This window comes from Misgurnus anguillicaudatus, chromosome 21 (genome assembly GCF_027580225.2).
Source record: "Misgurnus anguillicaudatus chromosome 21, ASM2758022v2, whole genome shotgun sequence".
Taxonomy (NCBI): Eukaryota; Metazoa; Chordata; class Actinopteri; order Cypriniformes; family Cobitidae; genus Misgurnus; species Misgurnus anguillicaudatus.
In genome coordinates this window covers 19,374,479-19,395,824 of record NC_073357.2, presented here as the reverse complement: position 1 = coordinate 19,395,824, position 21,346 = coordinate 19,374,479, and the positions used below count along the sequence as shown (strand labels likewise).

The following is a 21,346-nucleotide window of genomic DNA, read 5'->3' as shown; positions in this document are numbered from 1 at the left end:
CAACAACAACAAACATATTTAACACATCTTTTGTATTTGTTGGAAAAGGCAAGATGTGCTGGGTTACAACTGTGTGTCTACTGTGTTTACAATAAAATGAAATGTAGTGGTTTAAGTTCAAGAATGGTTGTTAGTTTGTTTGCCAAAAGAAACAGTAAAAACTATCAGAACAAGTTAAATCAATGTAGACTTTCCCTGATCATTTATATTTACACCATTTTTATCCAAAGTAACTTGCAGTGAATTAAACCCATGACCTCTGTGTTGATAGTGCCATGCTCTGTCAGCTAAGATTTAGTATATTATTTATTATACTAAATAGTTACATATAACTACACAAAGAAACAAATTTGGAATTCAAAATTACCGACCGAGGCTTACTCAACATATGTACCTCTATCTGTATTTCTGCATAACCTAAAATACATTGCCCAGGTACATATTAATGCATCTTTTGATGGAATGTCCACTAGGGAAACATCTGCGTAATATTTGATGACCAACTGTCCTTAACTGAGAACATTGCAAAGACAGCGTGATCATGTCGATTTGCATTATACAATATCAGGAGGATACGCCCCTTCTTTATTGAGCATGCTGCACAACTCCTGATCCAGGCCATGATAATCTCCAGGTTGGACTACTGCAATGTTCTCCTTGCTGTCCTTCCTGCACAAAGCATCAAACCACTTCAACTGGTTCAGATCACAGCAGCCTGACTCATCTTCCAAGAGCCCAAAAGGGCTCATGTAATGCTGCTCTTCATCTCTCTCCACTGGCTACCGATTGAAGTGTGTGTTACTGTAGGTATAAGTCACTACTGCTCACTTACAGAACTTTCACTGGCACTGCATGGTCATACTTTCACACTTTCCTGCATTCCTACACCCCATCCAGAACCTTACGTTCAGCAAAGGAGCGGCACTTTGTCCTACCTTCACATATGGACACTAAATCACGTTTCCGCTCATTTTCCTTCACTACTCCCAGCTGGTGGAATGATCTTCCTTTAGGAGTCCGATCAGCCACATCTCTCGCTACATCCAAAAAAAAACCAACCAAAACTATATACTTGACAAATTGATACTGACTGTAGACACACCTCTTCTATCTAAAAAAAAACTTAACTAACTCTCTTGCTCTCTCAACAGGTATTGTTTTGGAATTGTGAAAATCTGTAACTTGGTATAAGCACCTCTTGTATTATTGCCTCCTTATGACAAATCACTTGATCGTTTCCTTATCATTTAAGTCCCTTTGGATAAAAGCATTTGCTAAATGCCTAAATGTAATTGTAGAGGCTTTGGTTTTTGTTTTGACGCTGAATTTTTAAAAGGTACAAAGCAGACACATACACAAATTAAAACCTGCTCATCTTTGTTAACTCATTACCCTTAGCCTTTTTTAAAAAAGTTGCCCGCCAGCATTTTTTGTGATTTTCACAAAAGTTTCACAAAATGCTTTCAGGAAAATGTTCTTCTATAAATATATAAACATACAATATATAAAATAAAAGTACAGACCCTCTGCTTTCAAACAAACAAAACAGAAAAAAGTTTCATCCTATCTTCATTTGTTTTCTTTTTAATAGCCTCTCAAATATGGGTAGGTTTCTTCAAAATACAAAATTTTGAGCAAAAAGCTGAAATAATAAAATTTTTGTATAGGCTTTTTGTAGAGAACAGATTCAGAAGATGACCAAAATACACGGATTTAACAAAATTGTTGTTTTAGTTGATGCTTCAGTTTTTTATAAGCTGAGTAAGAGCGCCACCTGGTGGATAATAGCGGAATTATAGATTACCATAAAAAAACTCGTAAGGAAAGCATTAAGTAGATTTGTGCCATTCAGTACTTATTTATAGTCATAAAGGTGCAAACACACGACATGGATAAGCGACTTGAGCTGTCCTTGTGGTTTAATTTTAATAAATCACAGCTGACTAAAACATACAGATCATTCTATTGATCATTCATTATACTCCCTTTTGTAAGTCACCAGTATGCATTCTGTTAGATTTTTAATATTAAATTGTCATTGAGTACAGTTGACAGTTGGCTTTGACCCGGTAAAAACAATGCAAACATTTGATTTAATTTGAACATGCAAACAGCAGCAAGAGATCAACAACAAAACCAGAATTCGTACATTATCAAATTTTCATGCAACATTACATTATCAAAGAGCACGCGATCAGTCCAGAGGATTAATATAGAAAGAGGGCGGATTGTCTCATCTACCACAGTGGCCATTTCTAAAGCAGGACACATTTCAAAAAGTTTTGCGTCTTTTGTCTGTTTGTGCGAAAAGAGCAATGTTTAGGGTTAGGGTCTAGGACAGAGGCGATCACCATTTTCCAGACTGGCAGGGCAGCAAAAATGTGCGTAATTTACAGGCCATTCACAAATTAAGCAGAGAAGAGTGGCGAAATGTCTGCAGGCACGTGTCAACACGCACCGTGTGTTAACAAATACTGTGGTGGATAAACGTATGATGTCGGTACTGTCAGGATTGATTGTGTTTGGCTGAGGTATGTCAAAAACTTGTTTACAGGAAGTAGGGATTTACATATTGACCGGTTAACCGATGATTTAACTTTAAGGATTTATAACTAATTAATAATATCAATTAAAATAATTTTTTTAATGGACCAAACACAATCAATCTTGACAGTAACGACATAATACGTTTATCCACCACAGTCACACAAGCACTGAAGAACTGAAGTATAAACAAGCACCTCCAGTGCCTCTAGTGGACGCTCTGAATGAAAGATGCAGCGATATGTGCCAGGAGCAAAGTATTTTAGTTTATGCAGAATTTTAGACAGAAGTAATTCCAAGGAGCCTTTGTAGAAAATAACAAAATTAATTTTAATATATTTCCTCTAGTTGTCCCAAGTTCCTGTACCTTTGGCGGCCCAGGCCCGCAGTGGGCTGTTGTCGTCTATCACGTGGTAGTAAGTGAGGGGAAGTATGAGGAAGGGGCTGTCACTGGATGTGTCCACTTGAAAGAATACATTCCTCTGGTCCAAACGAACTGTCTCACCCTCCTTAGTCAGGGATGTCTGCAGCAGCTTACCGGTTACCTGAGGAAAGGAATTGGAGAGGTGTTGGTGATGGAGATTAATTTGAAAGCAAGTATTGTAGGGGTCAATATTGTCATTGGAATTTAATTACATTCAATATCAATTACAATGATAGACATATTACGAATTAAGTGGTTAGGGATTATAGATCACCATTGTTTTATCAGAATATACATAAATGTTTTTACCTGGCAGCCCAGAAGCAGACTCTTACGCATGTTAGCTACACGGATCATAAGACAAGGCCTCCCCTCATGATTGGCAACCACAGCATGCTGACTAAACTTCACAGTTTCACCACGTTTCTTCGGCCGAGCTACCTATAAAGATAAAGATGTACATAGAGCTTGTATGTATGTGACTAGTCATTTATTCAGTTCCAGAACATCCTACAGGTCCACTGATGTTGCTGTATCATTTAAGTTCAAGGTTTTGAAAGTTGTACCTTGGCAAGGAATGTTCCAGTGATAAAGATTTCCATCACCATAGTGATGACAAGTTGGACAATAAGCAGTATGATGGCGAGTGGACATTCCTCAGTGATACAACGAAAGCCGTAGCCAATCGTAGTTTGTGATTCCAGAGAGAAAAGGAATGCCCCTGTCAGAGTTTGGACCTGCATTACACATGGCGTGTGGTTGGATGGAGGATCAAACTCTGGTGGGCAAGGAATAAAACAGAAAAATGGAGATAACATGCATGTTTATATAAAAATGTATGTATGCAACATTTTGTTATTGAATGTGGCCTTTGAATAAAAAAATTGTAAAGGATGTTAAAGGAGCATTTGCATCCTTCCTCACCAAGCAAATCTCCATGCACGAGTGCCACCAAGTACCACAGCACTCCAAAGATAAACCAGGTACCAGCAAAGGTGGCTGAAAACAAGAACAGCTTGTAGCGCCACTGCATGTCCAAAAAGGTCGTCCATAGGTCACGCAAGTAAAGTGCCCCACGGCCGCTGACGTGTTCAATAAGTACATTGCTCCGCCCCTCTTTAGACAGCACCCGCCGACGACGCCTTAATGCTGCAGGTCCATTCCCAGAAGAAGCCCCACCTCCTCCACCCAACAGTGGCTTAAGAACATCTGTCTGAGTCTGAGAGTGGCAGACCTTCTGCGTGGAGGAGCTACGAGAAGAAGGGGGTGTCGCCGAGGTCATAACTGAAAGGGAAGAGGAAAACGGCTAGTGTGTTTACACGCACCAAATAAGCCAATAACTATCAAACATCTGCTTATTATATAAACCTGTTTTCCTGCGTTTCCATGCAAATCAATAAACCAGCTATACAGTAAACTGCGTTTACATGGTTTTGGAGATTTGTCATGTTTCTCGCCGACAGTGACATCACACCTTTAGTACGTCTAGTCATTCAAAAAGCTGTCAGGAAATCTGTCTTTAGCTATACTGTTGTATCTCTTCTCATGTGTGCAGATGTAAATGTAACATGAACTTTTATTTTTGTAGTTTCTCGGCCAACTGTATTCAGTACGCATTATGCTTACTTCTGTTTGTGAAGTTTATCTTTTACACGCGGAGACATGCGCACCTTAACAAAACTTTAAAAAAGTTGGTTAAGGTGTTATGCAATGCAAAATCAGGGTAATGAGCAAACCTCTTTAAGCATTATCTGCTTTCTCTTTTTTATAAAATTCAGAAATAAAGTCATTCTATCCCCGAAGACCAGGGTATATACCTAAGTTACCTAGTCATGTGACCAGGACCTTAATTCTTCAGGTCTTTTATCCTCCTCACGTTTCGGCAAATCAACAAGATTATTCTTATTAGAAGAGTATGTAAGAAGGTCTTCTCTCTGGAGACAATCTGATCTTTTGGTTTGTTTTGGAACCTTATACAAGGGTCAACCTGCCTCCGAGCAGACCATCAGTAAATTAATTTTGGAAGCTATTTTGTTAGCTTTTGAGGTGGGCAGATTGTCTTTACCTTTGCTAATCAGAGCACATTGTACAAGGAGTATTGCATCTTCTCAGGCACTTCTATCTGGGGCTTCATGCAATATGTGTGTGATGCTGCCGGGCGAACCTCTCTTCCTTACCTGGGAATTCTTATATCCTGATCTGTGCATAACACCTTAACACTTTCACAACAGGGCAAACAAAATTGTGGCATAGTGGGCACTTCGTTCCCCAAAGTGTCATTTCATGATACAGCGTGGAGCAGAGGTTACAGTCTGAGACGTTACCATCATTCTAAACCCGTCTTGTAACCACGAAGATAACAGCGTTATCATAGCATTTTACCCAGGGTTACGAACCCATGTTCTGAAGCAGGGTTAGCACTGCTTTTGGAGAGTTAACCCCGTGTTATGAAATGAAGCAGGGTTAGAATGTTATGACTTAATGCTTCCCAGAGATCAAGAGACTTCGGGGCGGATCCCTCCGGGGAGGGAAAAGTGAAGAATACCATCAAAGGTGATGGAAAACATTTTTGGTGATGGAAAACACCTGTCCCAGGAGGCTTAAAACAGCCAAGGATGCCGATGTGAAAGAGAGTCAGTTATGAAAGTGCTAGTGCACGCTGTTTTTATTTTAAGTAAGTTGGTAAGTAACATTTATTTATAAAGCTCATTTAAGAGTTCAGCTCATGCTGGCCAAAGTGCTGTACAGAGATATAGCATATAGCAATATAAATGGATGCTCATGATTGTGTTTGGGCGGGCCATGCACGGTGCCAGTGACAGACTTCAGCCACTGTTTTAGCCCTGGACAAATAATCCTGAACACAAAAATGCTGAAAAACTGTTTAACGATCTAACACTGCTATTCAGTACTACATAGTTTACATTTCTATTTATTATACATTTCTAACATTGAGAAACAATTTTCATGATGGACATGGACTTTAACTATTTGTAATGTGTAAACCCCTTTAATTATACTATCAGATTGGACAGAACACTCTACAATTTAAGTTGATCTGACATAAAAGGAGTGTTTTTTGTTTATAACTGATCCAGTAGCTTAAGGTTATTGTTACAAACTCATCACCTAATCGTGTCTGGTAAAAACTAGGTCATCTCTTAGCATTTTAGAAATTTCAAAGGGAAAGAGTGAGCGCTTTATGTCTATTTAAATTCTATCTGAAAGATGTGTATCACCCAAGCACATTAGGGACACATTAACTACTCTCCGCAGCATCTAAAAAAACAACTTCTCTAAGTACTGAAATGGGAAAGTGGCTTTCACAGTGATCTTTATCGTGGAGATGTGAGCGCGTATTTTCCTCCTGGGGTTTATGTGTGCCAGAAAGGGGTACAGGACTGGGTCTAGGGGCCTGTCCTCATGGTCTGTTAGTCTTTTTGACATTCAAACCCTGCCCAAGCACGTTAAATGCCTCTCATTCACACAGTGGAAGCAGCTGCCCTTATTTAAAGGCTAGTCATCAATGCTTACCAACTTGCATGCCACATTCAGTTGGTAAGTGTAACAAGGATTACTTTTCCACCATCCAATAACATAGGATGGATGAGTTTTGGGAAGGTTTGGAAAGGAGCAGATATGGAAAAAATACAGTTTACATACTTTATTCCGATAGTCCACTTCAGACAGTGTACTAATAAATACATTAATGAGAGTAAATTGACATGTCTTTACAAATTAATGAGAATAAGTTCATAAGTAGTTGCACAGTGACCTATAGTTAGTAAAATGTCTAAAGTGGACTAGCTAAAATAAAGTGTAACCTTTCTCAGATATCTTGTTGATGATGTTTCTGTTCACCTTTATAAGCTTTTCTATAAGCTTTTTAGATTCTTTAGTTTTTCAACATTCGCACTTTGAACGTCCACCTTTTTCTGGCTCATTCTGTTATACCATCATTTTTGCCACACCTTATCTTGAAGAAATATAGAAATGCACAAAGGCTTCATTCTTTTTAGATAATTAAAAAAGAACTGTTCTCTAGTGCTATGTACAACTAATTTTAAAAGTTTTGGTTGAATTGCAAGAACATAAACATACAATTAATAGAGTAAAGTCTGACATAAAAAATGCTTTTTATACTCATTATGTTTACAATGACTTTTGTCCGGCTGGACACCATATGTAGCTTTACGCACATGAAAATGTACACATACGGTCTTTTCATAAAGTTAAACAATAATTTTAGTTTCAGGGTCATCTTTTTGTCCTATCTTCTTTTATTACTAAAAATTTTTACTTTTCGGTTGTTGCAGTTTAGGGATCATTTTGGCAAATGACATCACAGAATATTAACATATACTTCACTGTAAAAAAACTATTTTAAAATGTTCTTCCAATAAAAAGTAAAGTGACTTAGATAAAGTAACTGTACTGAGTTACGATTATGTCTTTGCTAACAATGATATTTGTTGACCTGACTGGACTACTCAAGTGTTAAAGTAGAATGTAAAACTGTATTTACCTAGGCATAGATGAATAATAAAAGTTCTGTACTTGGTAATGACATATTGTGAGCCTCAAACACTATTGTTTTCTCCTTCTTATGTAAACCTTGTGTATGCAAAGGCTACTGGAAAACAGACCAAACTCAACATAACATCGACTGGTACTTTACAGTTGCGATGAACGCCCCCAACATTAAATTACGCATTAAATTAATTGTAATGTTGCTACAATGCTAAAAACAAAGTATTGACTGATGAGGTAGTGCCAGTTAATGTTATATGCTAGCGTTTATTCCAAAGTTGTACGATTGAAGTTACAGTTCCCTTTCAATACGGTTCACTTCGCATTGCGTCAGTTGCTGACGCTATGGGGGAAACTCCTGTTTACTCCGCGATTGAAGCCTATTTGTAAATGTCTGTAAAAAATACAGACCAATGACGTTTGAGCCTGCTCGCGGGATGCACAAGTCCTTGTATAAGCGCGTGTCAAGGGTCAAGAGCCCACCAATCCTCTCCTTCAGCGCGAACCTCTCGCTGCTCCGAAGAAGAAGAAGCCTTACCTCACCGTCGACACAACCCCTGCAGTGGAGTCCAGGCCTAGCGTCTTCCCCTGCCTTTTTCCGGCTGAGAACCGAAGATAGCAGAATCCAGATCTAGCGTCTTCCCCTGCCGCTTTCCGGCCGAGAACCGAAGATAGCCTTCGCTTGCCGTGGTACGAGCCCTGTGCAGCGGACACATGCCTGACGAGGTCTCCCCTGCGGCCGCCCGGTAAGATCAATATTTGTAATATAAAGCTATAAGCTAGAAGAGCAGGCGCTGTTGTAATAGCGACCAGCACAGCGGCTCGAGTGAGCCTCTCTGCTATGAATTTCCCCCGAGCGGGTCACCGGTCTGGCACCTCCCACGCTGGGACCGCTCTTATATGCATCGGTTGTCCTATCCATGTTTCGTGCTCCCCCTGCTGTTCCTCTCTCGCTGGGATGAACACACGGCGAGCCATGAGACTAGATGGATGCATAGACAAGCACACACGGGCTAACCCCCCTGTGTTCTGTCACAACGCAACTGGTCATGCTTTACACTCACAGAGTCCCTCGCTCCTCTCACATTCAGTGGCGAGATCTCTGGCACATTCATATGAATCCCCTGAGTGCATCGGGTGATACCGTTCATACGACGCATGGCTGTTCTATCTGTGTTGCTGCTCCCCTCTGCTGTTCCTCTCTTGTTGAGATGAACAAGCGGGGGAACCGTAGAACTAAGATAGATGCATACGACAAGCAAACACGGGCGGGTCTCCCCCTGTTCCCTGTCATAGCACAGCCACTTGTGCTCTACGCTCGCGGAGTCCCTCGCTCCTTTCCCCGCAGTGGTGAGGTCTTTTAACGGCTTCTTAGAGTTAGCACGCGGTCTTACGGCTCGCTGCCTCTAAATGCAGCTGTCTAGTGTTCAACGATTACAGAGCTTCATGCCCCTCCCCTCCTGGAGCGGCGAGATCTCATTCGTCTGCTCGATAGGGCGGACACGCCGCTATTGGAGCACTAAGAACACTTATTATAATAGCTTAACCAGCCTGAGTCTGTCTCACTCCGGTAGAGCTCACTATTCGTCTATACAGAGCTTCATGCCCCTCCCCTCCTGGAGCGGCGCGATCTCATTCGTCTGCTCGATAAGGCGGGCACGCCTCTATTGGAGCACTAAAAACACTTATTATAAGAGCTTAACCGGGCTGAGTCTGTCTCACTTCGGTAGAGCTCATTATTCGTCTGCCCGGTCATTTCTCTCAGGTTTAGACGGAATCAGAGGCAGAACGAATTTGTTTATAATATGCTGAGGCCCGAATACCTCCCTTTATTCAGTCCCGTCCTATATCAGTGGGCTGAATATTGGTACATTCTTATATACCCCGGTTTTTCTGCCCTTTTAATAAACGGCAAAACCGTGGGCCTCACGGCAGACTTCCTCTCTGTGATGGGTCCAGTCTGACATTAAACCACCTAGACATACTGCTTTGCTCTGTGAGCCGTTCTGGTCACCGTCACTACTGAGGCTCGTGCACCTGAATGGCCGAGCTCTGGTCTTCGCAGCACAGCTGCGTCGACAGAGAACAAACTGTCTGGGAGAGGAAGGGTTAAGTCGCGCCTCGGCTGGACTGCCCTGAAATGTTTTCTGTGTGCTGTTTATCCAAAACATACTGTCTAATACTGTCGGTTATGCGACCTCACTATAGTGGCGAACGGTATTGAATTCCTCTAAGAGCAATTTCCGTGCTTACTATACTGTGTATTGACACCCCACGGCTGTACGGTGTCTCTAAACACTTTTTCGCCTTACCGACAAGCAGTCAGTAATACGCACACGGCCCGCCATCCATAATTGTATCGACGCTTGCCGAAAAAAACCTGGTTTGGCCATATACTGTGTATTGACACCCCACTGCTGTACGGTGTCTCTAAAGGGCGATTTATAGTCGTGCGTAGGTCCTACGGCGTAGCCGCGACGGCGTAGGTTCCGCGTCGGTTTTCATTTATACTTTTGCATCGTCGTCCGCGTCGACGTGCAAACACCCCCGCAGACTGCTGGTAGGCAGTAACCACACGTGTAACCACAGTAGCAGCAGAAGTCGTCACAGAAGAAGAAGCTAAGCAAGTTAACCCACAAATGAAGAAGAAACAGCAACTTGTTGTGTATAATTTGAGAAGACCAGCAATGATGAAAGTAAATAAACATAGGACCTACGCACGACTATAAATCGCCCTTAACACCTTTCTGCCAAATTCGCTCGCAGCCCATCTCAGTTTCTCCGCTACGATACTGACGGCGCAAACGAGCACGGTCTTACGGCTGCTATTTTCTCTTCCTAGAGAGACGGCAGTCTCAGACTTTTTCATGGCTCCAAGCGTTTGAATCGCACCCTCTCTGGACGGCCACTCAAAGGCTTACAGCCAAGCGGTTTATGACGTTTTTCGGCCATATAGCTGATTTATATCAGCGGATCCGAAGACACTCACACCTCCGCTCCGCTCCAATACTCGGAGATATTAAGGGTAATATCAACCTCAAGTGAGCTTGCTACCCGCCACAATAAGTTTCGTTTATGACGCTCGGAAAGCGAGCTCAAAGCGCACGCACAGTCAGACGCGCTGCATCTTGTTTAAGACAGGCTCACATACCCCTCTAACGAGCCCCAGAAAGCTGAATATCGTGGCATTCTGTTCATAAGACCACTTCAGTTTGACTAAGCAAAGGTCCCGCCCCGAGCTGACGGCCAGGAAGCTTATGCTTTAAGTTACACACAGCTGCATGAAGTGCTATCATTACGAGCTCGCCCAGCATCGGCTGTGGGTTGAACACGCCTTACGACGGCAATCAGCCTTCGGCGCGTGGAACGCCAGTTTGTCTCATATCAATCACCTTGTACTGTACATACGGTCCATTAAGGGGATGATTTTAGCACTGCAGCACTCTCGACTGTGTTATTGTGATAATGCGGTCGGGCAAACTACGGTGGTTTCCTTATTCACAGAACCAGACTGAGATCTCGCCCCTGTACAAGCTGACGAGTCATCTCCTTTATAAACTCATTGCATCGCTTTATAAGCTATGTTCAGAAGCTATGTATCAGAGTGATACGCATCTCGTGCTTAAACTACCAAGATGCAGACATATTAACCCATTACGATGGCCGTGCGGAGATTGCATCCGTGGGACACGACTTACATTACATGCCTTATGACACGTTGACACGAGCTGCTAGGACCCCTTTTGCGAGGCGTCCTTATGCAAAGTCTGATTTATTCTGTCTAGTGACAGCGAAAAGTCTAAACCCCCCGCGAATTGTGGGTAGAACACTTTTCTCCTCACTACAGAGGCTCGTGCACGGCGGCTCTCTCCCCCTACCAATATCTGTGTGGCGGTGATAACAGCGAACCACGCTTTTACGACCGACCATTCACTTTATTCATAAGCCTGTCATTTCTCAGATGCGGACGGTGCCCGAGGCACAGCGCTCTGGAACTGTCCAAGGTCTTGTATGACAGATACGTCTGACGTACATCAGACGATCAGCTGTTCATCTGCGTCACAGATCACTCACTAGCGCACCTGTCAATACAGGTTATTTATGGATCGTTGACATTATCACCTCCCGTGGTTAGTCTACTCCATGTATGGATTAGCTCCTCGGGCATGGTCTTAGAGGTTTCTCATTTGACATTTTTGACACGGCCGGCTGGTCCCCGCCGTCCACGTTGTCAGTTTACAGCTTCGACATCCCTGCTTCGCGCACTACTGAGGTTTGTTGCATTAAAGGTGCGCCTGTAAGCTCACCTGTATGCACGATATGGTTTTTAATGATATGCGTCCACCGTGCGCTTAGAGAAGCTCACATATGCATGCTATAACATTTCGGTATACACTAAAGATGCGCTTGGAAAAGCTCATCTGTATACACGGCTGTGTTATCCTTTGTGACACATGCATTGTTGTTCATCTGTGTACGTTCACGGTGCGTTGGGTGCCCACCGTTACGTTCATCAATCATATCTGTACACATTTACGGTGCGTTCTGTGCACTGATTTATCTATACGCATTCACGGTGCACTGAAGGGTTCACCTGTGTGCGCACAATTTATTATTAGAACACATGACGACGTGCTCAAGAATCTTGCCGGCCTGTGCATTATAACACTCTGATTCATCTATATGCATTCACGATGTACTCAAGTGTTCACCTGTGCCCGTGCAATTTATAGTCAATACACATTTACGGCACGCTTGGAAAGCTCACCGATCTGTGCACTATAATACTACCCTATATGCATCCCGATGCGCTCGAGGGCGCACCTGGGTTCACACTATTGTGGTATCTGTATAATCCCACGCTACGAACCGTTCTGCCGCATATTATAGTCAGATCGGCCGTTCGTGAGCTTCGCAGATAACTCACTACATATGTCCTGTTGCTAACAGTGGTTATTTAGATGGATCGTTGAAGCCATCGCACTGGCTTACGCCCCTCTATGAGCTATGTCCTATATGTTAGAGCCCACTCTGTGCGAGTTTGGCTTCATCATGGACTTGGTCTACAGGGGTATCTATATTTGATATCTGCTACGTGGCCGGCTGGTCTTCGCCGTCTACGTTTGTCAGATTGTACAGCTTAAACGTCCCTGCCCTACGAGCGCAGGTTCTCTCGGCTCAATCATGCACGCTCATGCACGCTCATGCGTTTTATGTGTACACCACGATGCGCTCAGCGAGCTCACCAACATGACTCTGAATTTACTTATCTCGCACACCCACGGCGCGCTCAGTGATCTCGCCGTCTTGTGCTATGTTATGCTACAACGTCTACGCAGCGAGTGTTATTCGGCTGCGCGCTTCAGTCGAATAATAATGAGCTCTTGACGCTTGACCCGCGCTTCTATAAGGACGTTTGCATCCTGCGCGCGGGCTCAAAGTCATTGGTCTGTATTTTTTACAGACGTTTACCAACAGGCCTCAACCGCGGAGCAAACAGGAGCCTCCCCCACAGCGCCACCAACCGACGCAATGCTTCGTTCCCGTTATTTCAGGGAACCGGGGTTACGTGAGTAACCTAAGCGTTATGTTTTGCATTACAGTTATGTTTTGCGTAACAGTTATGTTTTGCTTTACAGTTATGTTTTGCGTTACAGTTATTTTTTGTTTTACAGTTACGTTTTGCAGGTCCATACTAAAAAAACACTCAGAAACGTTCAACCAATCTCCAAACGATGTATTATTCCTTAAAATCGATATCTTCGTCTGATACAGGCTCAAACATAAGGTCTGTTTGCACACATGCAGAGCTACTGAAACAAGCTGCTCTGAAAGCCAATCAGAGCAGAGCTCAACATTATTATTCATAACCCTTTCAAATAAGCTAAAAATCTAACTATAATTTATGCACTTAATAAAGCCACATACCTTCTATGTAGATATCACAGAACAATGTAACATATTGGGCTCTATCATACACCGGGCGCAATGCAGTGCAATGTGCGACGCAAGTGTCTTTTGCTAGTTTCAACCCGGTGCAATGATAATTTTCAAGTTTAGCGCCACGTTATTTAAATAGCAAATGCATTTGCGCCCAATTTTGCGCCCATGAGCGTTCTGGTCTGAAAAAGAAGTGTGTTCAGGTGCATTGTTGGCACGTTGCTATTTTGAGGCAACTAAAATAGACAACGCCATTGACCAACAAAAACCTGGTCTAAAGTCGCAATATTGTTTTTGTTATTTAATGAGCGCGTTCGTATATGGGACGACAATGCGCATTTGCTAATGACACACATGGATGCGCAGCAAAACACAACCCTTTTTATAATATGAAAAATGTAAGTATTAAAATGTAAACGATTATTATTGGACATAAATGAGGCCTGATTGTAAGACGTTAGAAGGCGTAAAGAGCTGCTTCACCTGTAGCCTGGTAAGTAATTAAATGTTTAGCTTTAAAAAAATGCAAATATTGCATTTATTTTTAAATGTTTTTTAAAATGCGACCACACAGATTCATTGTAAATGATGACTCTGTACTTGAGGTTATGGTGAGATGAGAAACATTTTTAAGTAATGCTTTAAAAAAAAAAAACTCATGGCGCTGTCCGAGTGCTGAAGGCTCTCCGCACATTTGTAAATTCTTTATATCTCCTTTTCATCTTTTATTTCCTGTTGGTTACAAATAAAGTATTTTTAGAGTAAAAAACCTTTTCTTACATACTTGTAAATTATTTTTGGATGATGTTGGATATCCATACATTTACAACAATAAAAAGCCTGCTATGTTTACTTCCATGACTAAAAGAAAACAGCTTTAAAAGGTTTTAATAAAAAAAAATATAAAAACAACCCCTTTCGACCCTGCGGTCGGCGCACAAACCATTTTTCACGTCGTTAAATTAGCAAAAGTGGATTCATACACGCCCGTTTAGACCATGCGCTTAGATTGTTAAAATAGGGCCTATTGTATCAATGCATGTCACCTTTAAGTCCAAACCTGTCATACAGTTTACCTTTAAAAACATCTGAACAAACAATTTTACATTCTACAAGGATTAAAATTCCCAGCATGCATTGCAACATCTTCAACTGTGGATAATATTATTCAAAATTAATGCATTTAATTGTTAGCTGGCTTTATTTGCTATTGCGTTTTTCTAGTTCTTTTATTTAATGAAGATTGTTGACCAGGATTTGGTATGTTCACAGGTTTGTGTGTTAAGTGCGGCTTCTAGTTAAAGTGCAATCTGTATAAACGGAATAAACAATTACTTAACCAAAGCTTCTGTCTGACTGAAATTGTAAGCTATATAAAAAATAAAATTCATAATATTAATGTATAATAATAATTAACATAAATAATGTTAAATCTAAAATGTTTATGCTATGATAAAAACAGAATTATTACGGTAACATAAAAAGAGAAATCCATCGCTGGTGTAAATACCTAATTTGGTGCATTTCCCAAAAAGGGAAACAATAATAAAGACAATAATGATAAGTGCATGTGTTAAAGGCACAATACATTCCTACGAAGGGGCCTGAATCTCTCATAGCCTCATTAATTTCAATTAATTTCAGAATAAAAATGCCTGCCTCAGGGCAAACTGAGAGTTAATATCTTTTTTTTGTCTTGTGCAAATGTCTAAGTGATATTTTTTCTTAATCAGCTAATTCCTTCTGGTGCAAATAAAATAAATTAAATGAATTAGTACCAGGGAGATCCGATATGCTCTCCACTCTCTGACCTCTCTCTCTTGTGCTGGACTCACACTGAGAGAATGAATAGGTATCTGTCTGGATCTGTGTGCTCTGAATACTAACACTGACTGAGAGGGATTGGAGGCGGTTCCTTGCCAAGGCACGTGTTATAAGCCGAGTGTACACACAAATGACCTTTGAACTCCGGCAAATTTGCGCCCACATGCATGCACTCACATACTGTACTCATACATATGTTGATGCACGAAGAAATAACTTCATAGAGTGAAAAGGCTAATTTTGCATTATTTTAATAATATTTCAATAAATGTAGTAAAGTTTGGTCCAATACCCAGTCATCTAATATTATCCAGCTTTTGTACTAATCATTTTCCGACATAAGTTTTCTTTGTTGGAATGTTGTAGTATCCCCAAAGTTTTTTTCTCTGGGTGTAAATAAAAACCGACTGTCTGTCTCAAAACGTTTGACCCCAAGTAGTCACGAGAGTGTGATGACACTTAAACAATAAAGTGTGTCATCGTAAACGTTTCATTTAGTTTCTAAACAGTTTACAAATTCTTTTTTGCACTCTTCTCTAATTTTCTTTCCTCCCTCAGTCCCTTTCTTTGTCCCTCACTCTCTATCCTGTATACACAAAAATCCTTTTGTTTGAAAATGAGATAAAAGAGACAAAAGCAACTATTGAAAAAATTGTGTGTGAGAGAAAGAGAGCAACAGAGAGTAAAAGAAAATGAGCAAGAGAAATCAAGCAATGATTTTGAAAGATGGACACAAATATATAAATTCTATAATAAACTGGACAGTGGATTTTTAATGGACTGCAGACTTCATGCATTTATGTGTTATTTGACAGGCCATTTAAATCCCATAAAAACTAAATAGATTAAAATCAATGAAAAGAAAAAGCAGAAGAAATGTCATGAGAGGAAATTTAAGATCTTTCTCTGTCTTTCTCTTTTAGTCAAAGTTGTTATTTGGTAGTGATTTTTCTGCCTTCTTTATCATATCATCATCTGTAATTATATTATTTCCTCACAGCTTGTAAATTAAACTTAAGCAGGAGAATTCAACTGTAAGAACTGTTAGAACAATTTAAGAAATTAAAACAAATACTTTGAGGCTCGAGCACACTACAGAACTAAATGATAAACTTTATCATACTATTTTGTATAAAACATCATATTATTTAAATTTATGTTGTTCGTGTTGGTACAGTGCTGACAAATACATCAAACGATTAACATTACCTGCCAAACCAAAGGTAATAGGTTAAATGTCAGCCCTAACGAAACTGATGAAATATGACGTTTAGTATTAGTTTTTTAATAATATAGAATAGAGAAAATTTTGAAAAACATTTGAACATTTATATCAGTATCTCATTTAGCATTATAGCATTTCAATATTCCATGCTGTCTAGTAGCCTAATCATAATGCTTATTTCTGCTGTAATACTGTAGATATAATTCACAATAAAAATTGTAAGTTTGATAGCTACATCTTCCATGTTTTAAAATGCACCTCTTCATAAAACGATGTTGTTGATGATTATTAACAAGTTTCCTTTAACCATTATAACTTATTGTATTGGCATAACGAAAAGATTCAAAGTAAATAACATAAATGCATTAAACTCCTTGATTTATGATGAGCACAATCTTAGCATATAGCTGATAGACAGATGTGCAATCCGCATTGATTTTATAGGTTTCATTCAACACTTACCTTTTGATGAATACTTGAATTACACGCTCTCTATCTGTAAATAACGTTCACTCCAATTTTCCAATTTAAGGAAACATCAGAAAAGTATTTGTGGCGAATTTGAAAATGCGTTCAAAGCGCAAAGAACCGCGTTGACAACTTTGTCAACATCATCCAAGCCAAAAGAGTGACAAGAACTCTCCAGGGAGTTCTACATTTTATCATAAAAATAAACAAGGCAAAAACAGGATAATTATAAAAATGTGTGTATCTATAAATATAGATACGTATATAAAAGGCCAAAGTTTCCAAAAGTTCATCAATTGTTTGACCGTGAGTCTGAAGTGTGTGTCAGTCAGTGCCGGTCCCAGTCGAACGCTACAAATTTATTATGTAATGTCCTCATCTCTCTCTCTCTCTCTCTCTCTCTCTCTCTCTCTCTCTCTCTCTCTCTCTCTTCTATGCGTTTCTTTATCTTCTAATATCTGCAGTTTAACGTCTCAGCAACTTTTGTCAGTAGTTCTGTTTCCCCTCTTGTTTCAACCCTTCCTTTCGTTGTTGATGAAATTACGTAGTTTAAGCGTCTGAGCACTATTTAATTCATTCGGTTGCCCCTCCGCTCCTCCTTCTCAGTCTCTGTAAATAGAGCCCTTGTTGAGCTCCTCCGCTGTTTAGCCTTTGTAAACTTTTCAACTTGATTTAAATGTCGAAATAAAGAGAATGTATGTTGCTCTTGTCCGGAAGACGCATGCTTGATAAATGGGACCTCGGATGTTTAATTTGTTCTTTGGCAAACCCCCCCCCCCCCCCCCCCCATCTTTTTAATCTTTTTTCAGGCTGAATTTGCGGCTTTTTCAGTGACATCACTTTGAAGTCCATCCATCACCGTGTAAGATTTGAGTGAGCCGACAGGCTACAGGTGGAAAAGAGGCGCTAAACAAAAGGAAACGAGAAAATAGTTACTTCTATTAGAAAGACAGATAAAATACAACATAACAATTGATCAAGAGAAGGTAGTAGGTAAGCATAAGGAAATCAATAACAAAGAAAAAAAGAAGAAATAAATTGTAGCCTAGTGATTTATTTTAAATTGTGTCAGTAGATTTAATGGACGTTTTTGGTGATATATTGAATTGAATTGGTCATATTACAGACATCATGCAGCAGCTTCTTGACACTTATTCGCGGTAGGTGTTTGTAATTTATTTTGCAGTATTTTTTTAAATACTTTTAACAAATAAGACTACACTAACAGAATGTCCGTCAAAGTGAAGTTTAAATGAGAAAGTGTAAGAGAAGTTTGTTGTGGCGGGAGTTAAATTTATGTCCTGCCCTTGTGGACGGGGCAGACACATGAATCTTCGAGCCGGTTGTACAGTCGTGTTTGTGGTGAGAGACATCTTGCGGAACACTTTTTCACACGCGCATCAATCTCGGGGATTCCGCCCATCTGTCAAGCCGTAACTTTACAGACGCATCAGATCGTAATCCAAGTGTAAGTGCTTATTTTGAGAAAGCTATTTGATTAACTAAATAAATAGATATAACAGATTATTAAAAAATATTTTATTTGCCGTTTTAGTTGGTATGTGACGTTATAGGCCTATATGCATATCCTTTGTAACATAGGTGCATAGGTCTATAGCTAAAAAAAAGGCCTATTTCTATGCAGTCTTGTCTACAGACTATATGGCTCCCTTTTGTGGTCGTGTTACCTGTAAAAAATTACAAATTAAAATAACTCCGACTGTAAAAATGAGATTAAGGACAATAAAACTGACAATGCCAATATTGCATATATGTTTATTGGACCTTTATTTATTAGGCCTATATATGGTGTATGAAACGGTTTTTGAAAATATACTTGCTCTTGATTAAGTAAGGAACAAAACTGAGGGGTGTACTATGCAAATTAGAGGATGTAGACGTATAAAAAAGTATGGATGAAAAAGAACAGGATGAAGTCGTACAAAGAAAGTTAAAGTAAGCCCATCAGGACACTATTTGGCTAGACCCGGCTCTGTCGGAAGTGTGTTTCCTTTCCTGTCAGGGTTGACACTTTATTCTGGCAATGGCATTAAACTCTCTCTCTCTCTCTCTCTCTCTCTCTCTCTCTCTCTCTCTCTCTCAGTTCTGAGCTGTTGATATTTAGTATTAATGATACATATTCTGTTGCTTCATCTTATCTATAATACTAACATACATCATCCTCACCTCAGCACTTTTTTACAATTATTTCAAACCTAAGTAGCATTTAAAGTGAGTTTCAAGGTGGGAGAGGGGAGAGCGGGGCACAAAGAAACACTTTTTTGCTTTGCTTCTATCTTTCAAAAATATTTAAGTTAGATTAATCACTTTTTTACACAATCAACGCACACATCTTGCTACAAATGAACTTAAAGTTTTTTTGTGGGACCTACCGTTATCATACAATAACACCGAAAGTAACAGGAGTGTGAAGTTACAACTTACCCCATAGGTGGAGTTAATTGTAACAAACAGTGGGTTTGTTGTAACACCTGCTAGAAAATTTAGTTTAAACACAAATAATTCAATAAAATTCTGTCTATACTACGGTATATTGTTTATATCTGCCTATAACAGATAGATATCCACACATTCATCCATCCATGATCATTCATCTAACCATCCTTGTATTATGCATCAATGAATACAAATATATTTTTAATGTGCTGCACAATTAAGACAAAAATTATATCAGTCAGTTATTTCCCCTGGTATTGTATTAACAGCTATAATTTTGATGAATAGTATTTACATTGTTTTCATTATCATTGTTTACCAGAAGTTTAATTGTAACACTGTGTTACAATCCTAGCTATCAGTTACTACTGTAGGAGTTGCTGACATGTTTCAAAATGCTGTTATGTTTTAAGTAACAAGACAGTGATTAAAATAACATAAGGTTGAATTTGGTGAATTTGGTGGCATTAGCTTGTGCCCCTCTCACCCCTACATGTAGACACACAACAAGCAAAAAAAACAGGATTAAAACAAATAAAGAGGCAGTCATTAGCACTATTGTTCAAAGTATTGGACGATCTGAAATACCCATGCCCATTTTGTGTCTAAGGGAGCAGCTCAGTGATGTTTAATGGCTTCTCGGTGAAGGAAGTTTTATTTGGACAGTCAGCACTGTGTTACCTCCTGTAACTCACAGTTGGCCCTCATCTCATCTTTCATCCAAGGGATTCTCCCCCTTATTCTTCCATTCCTATAATCAAATCCATGGGCTCTTAGGAAACTTTTACTCTGGAGCCCTCATGTGGCAACCTAAAGACCCAATCTCAGCTGGTATGTTTCCCTTTCCTGTAATATTAATGTAGGAGACTGTCTAAGATCTTTGATCACATGAGTACATAATCATCCAATCAGAAATTCTGTGATTCTACCGCAAAAAAACAATATTAAGGCAAATCTGAATTTGTGTGGTTGATTAAGTAAAGTTGTTACTTAATTGCCTTTATTAAAAATCTCTGCAAGGGTTCAGAATATGCTCGGTAGAGGGCAGTATTAAACAAGTCTTCGCCCATAGACAGTCCTACAATATAGGAGCTATAGGAAAATACTCTTGGAAAATCAACACTACCTGAATATATAACAAACACTTTTAACAAGCAACATATTTTAAAGAGTTCTTTTTAGTATACTTAAATATGATATAAGCTAGCATTTCTTCAAATAGGGGCACTTTTAGCCTTGTGAATTTGAATAAAAAATAAACTTGCTCAAAAGGCACGAAACACAATCTTATAAGTTTAAACAATTTGTCTAGTTTAAGGTCTGTTCTAACTTAGATCTACATGAGAAATTGTTAACATGTTACATTTTTTCAGACCTGCAATGAACAAATGTCGTTTCCACCACATTTCAATATACAGCTGTTATTTAAAAATAGAATAACATATGCCACTCAAGAGTTGCCTAAGATTATTTTTGTAAGTAGTCTTACCATTTTTTCCACAATGAACAATAATTATACATTTGTCAATGAGATAAATTAACTGCCCTAGAGAACAAATGATAAACTGTTGAAATGCTGAACACACTTTAATTTAATATTGGTTAGTGTAAGAGCTTATTAGAAAATAGATAACTTGATTTGTTTTATTAAGTAGAGCATGATTTCTTAAACTGGGGATACATTTTTAATGTGTGATGAGAACTTTTTAAATATAAAAAAAAATGTGTGTGGTGATGGAAATGACAGGGTGGTGGCGTAAATGACAGGGTGTTGTGAAAATGACAGTGAATTAATGTAAACATAGAGAAACAGTAGAGATATTCCTTAGAAAAACTTCTTTAACTCTGCGGACAGGGTCCAAAATTAATTATTATGACTTAATATAAAATATTCCTTTAATTTTAAATGGTCTTGTGTCATGACTTTAGTTTGA

At 39.5% G+C, this 21,346-nt stretch overlaps 1 protein-coding gene across 1 annotated transcript in view; it reads right to left on the bottom strand.

Annotated features, from left to right (window-relative positions):
* The window catches only part of kcnj10a (potassium inwardly rectifying channel subfamily J member 10a), a 35,981-nt gene extending 18,272 nt beyond the window's left edge, over positions 1–17,709 (bottom strand). Inside the window, exons 1-5 of the mRNA XM_055195470.2 lie at positions 16,950–17,709; positions 3,893–4,252; positions 3,535–3,746; positions 3,278–3,409; positions 2,912–3,089 (exon numbers count right to left, since the gene is read on the bottom strand). Coding sequence (XP_055051445.1) covers positions 2,912–3,089; positions 3,278–3,409; positions 3,535–3,746; positions 3,893–4,250 — 880 coding nt within the window. The 5' untranslated portion in view covers positions 4,251–4,252; positions 16,950–17,709. The remainder of the gene's footprint in view (positions 1–2,911; positions 3,090–3,277; positions 3,410–3,534; positions 3,747–3,892; positions 4,253–16,949) is intronic.
* Between the last annotated feature and the right edge of the window lie 3,637 nt (positions 17,710–21,346).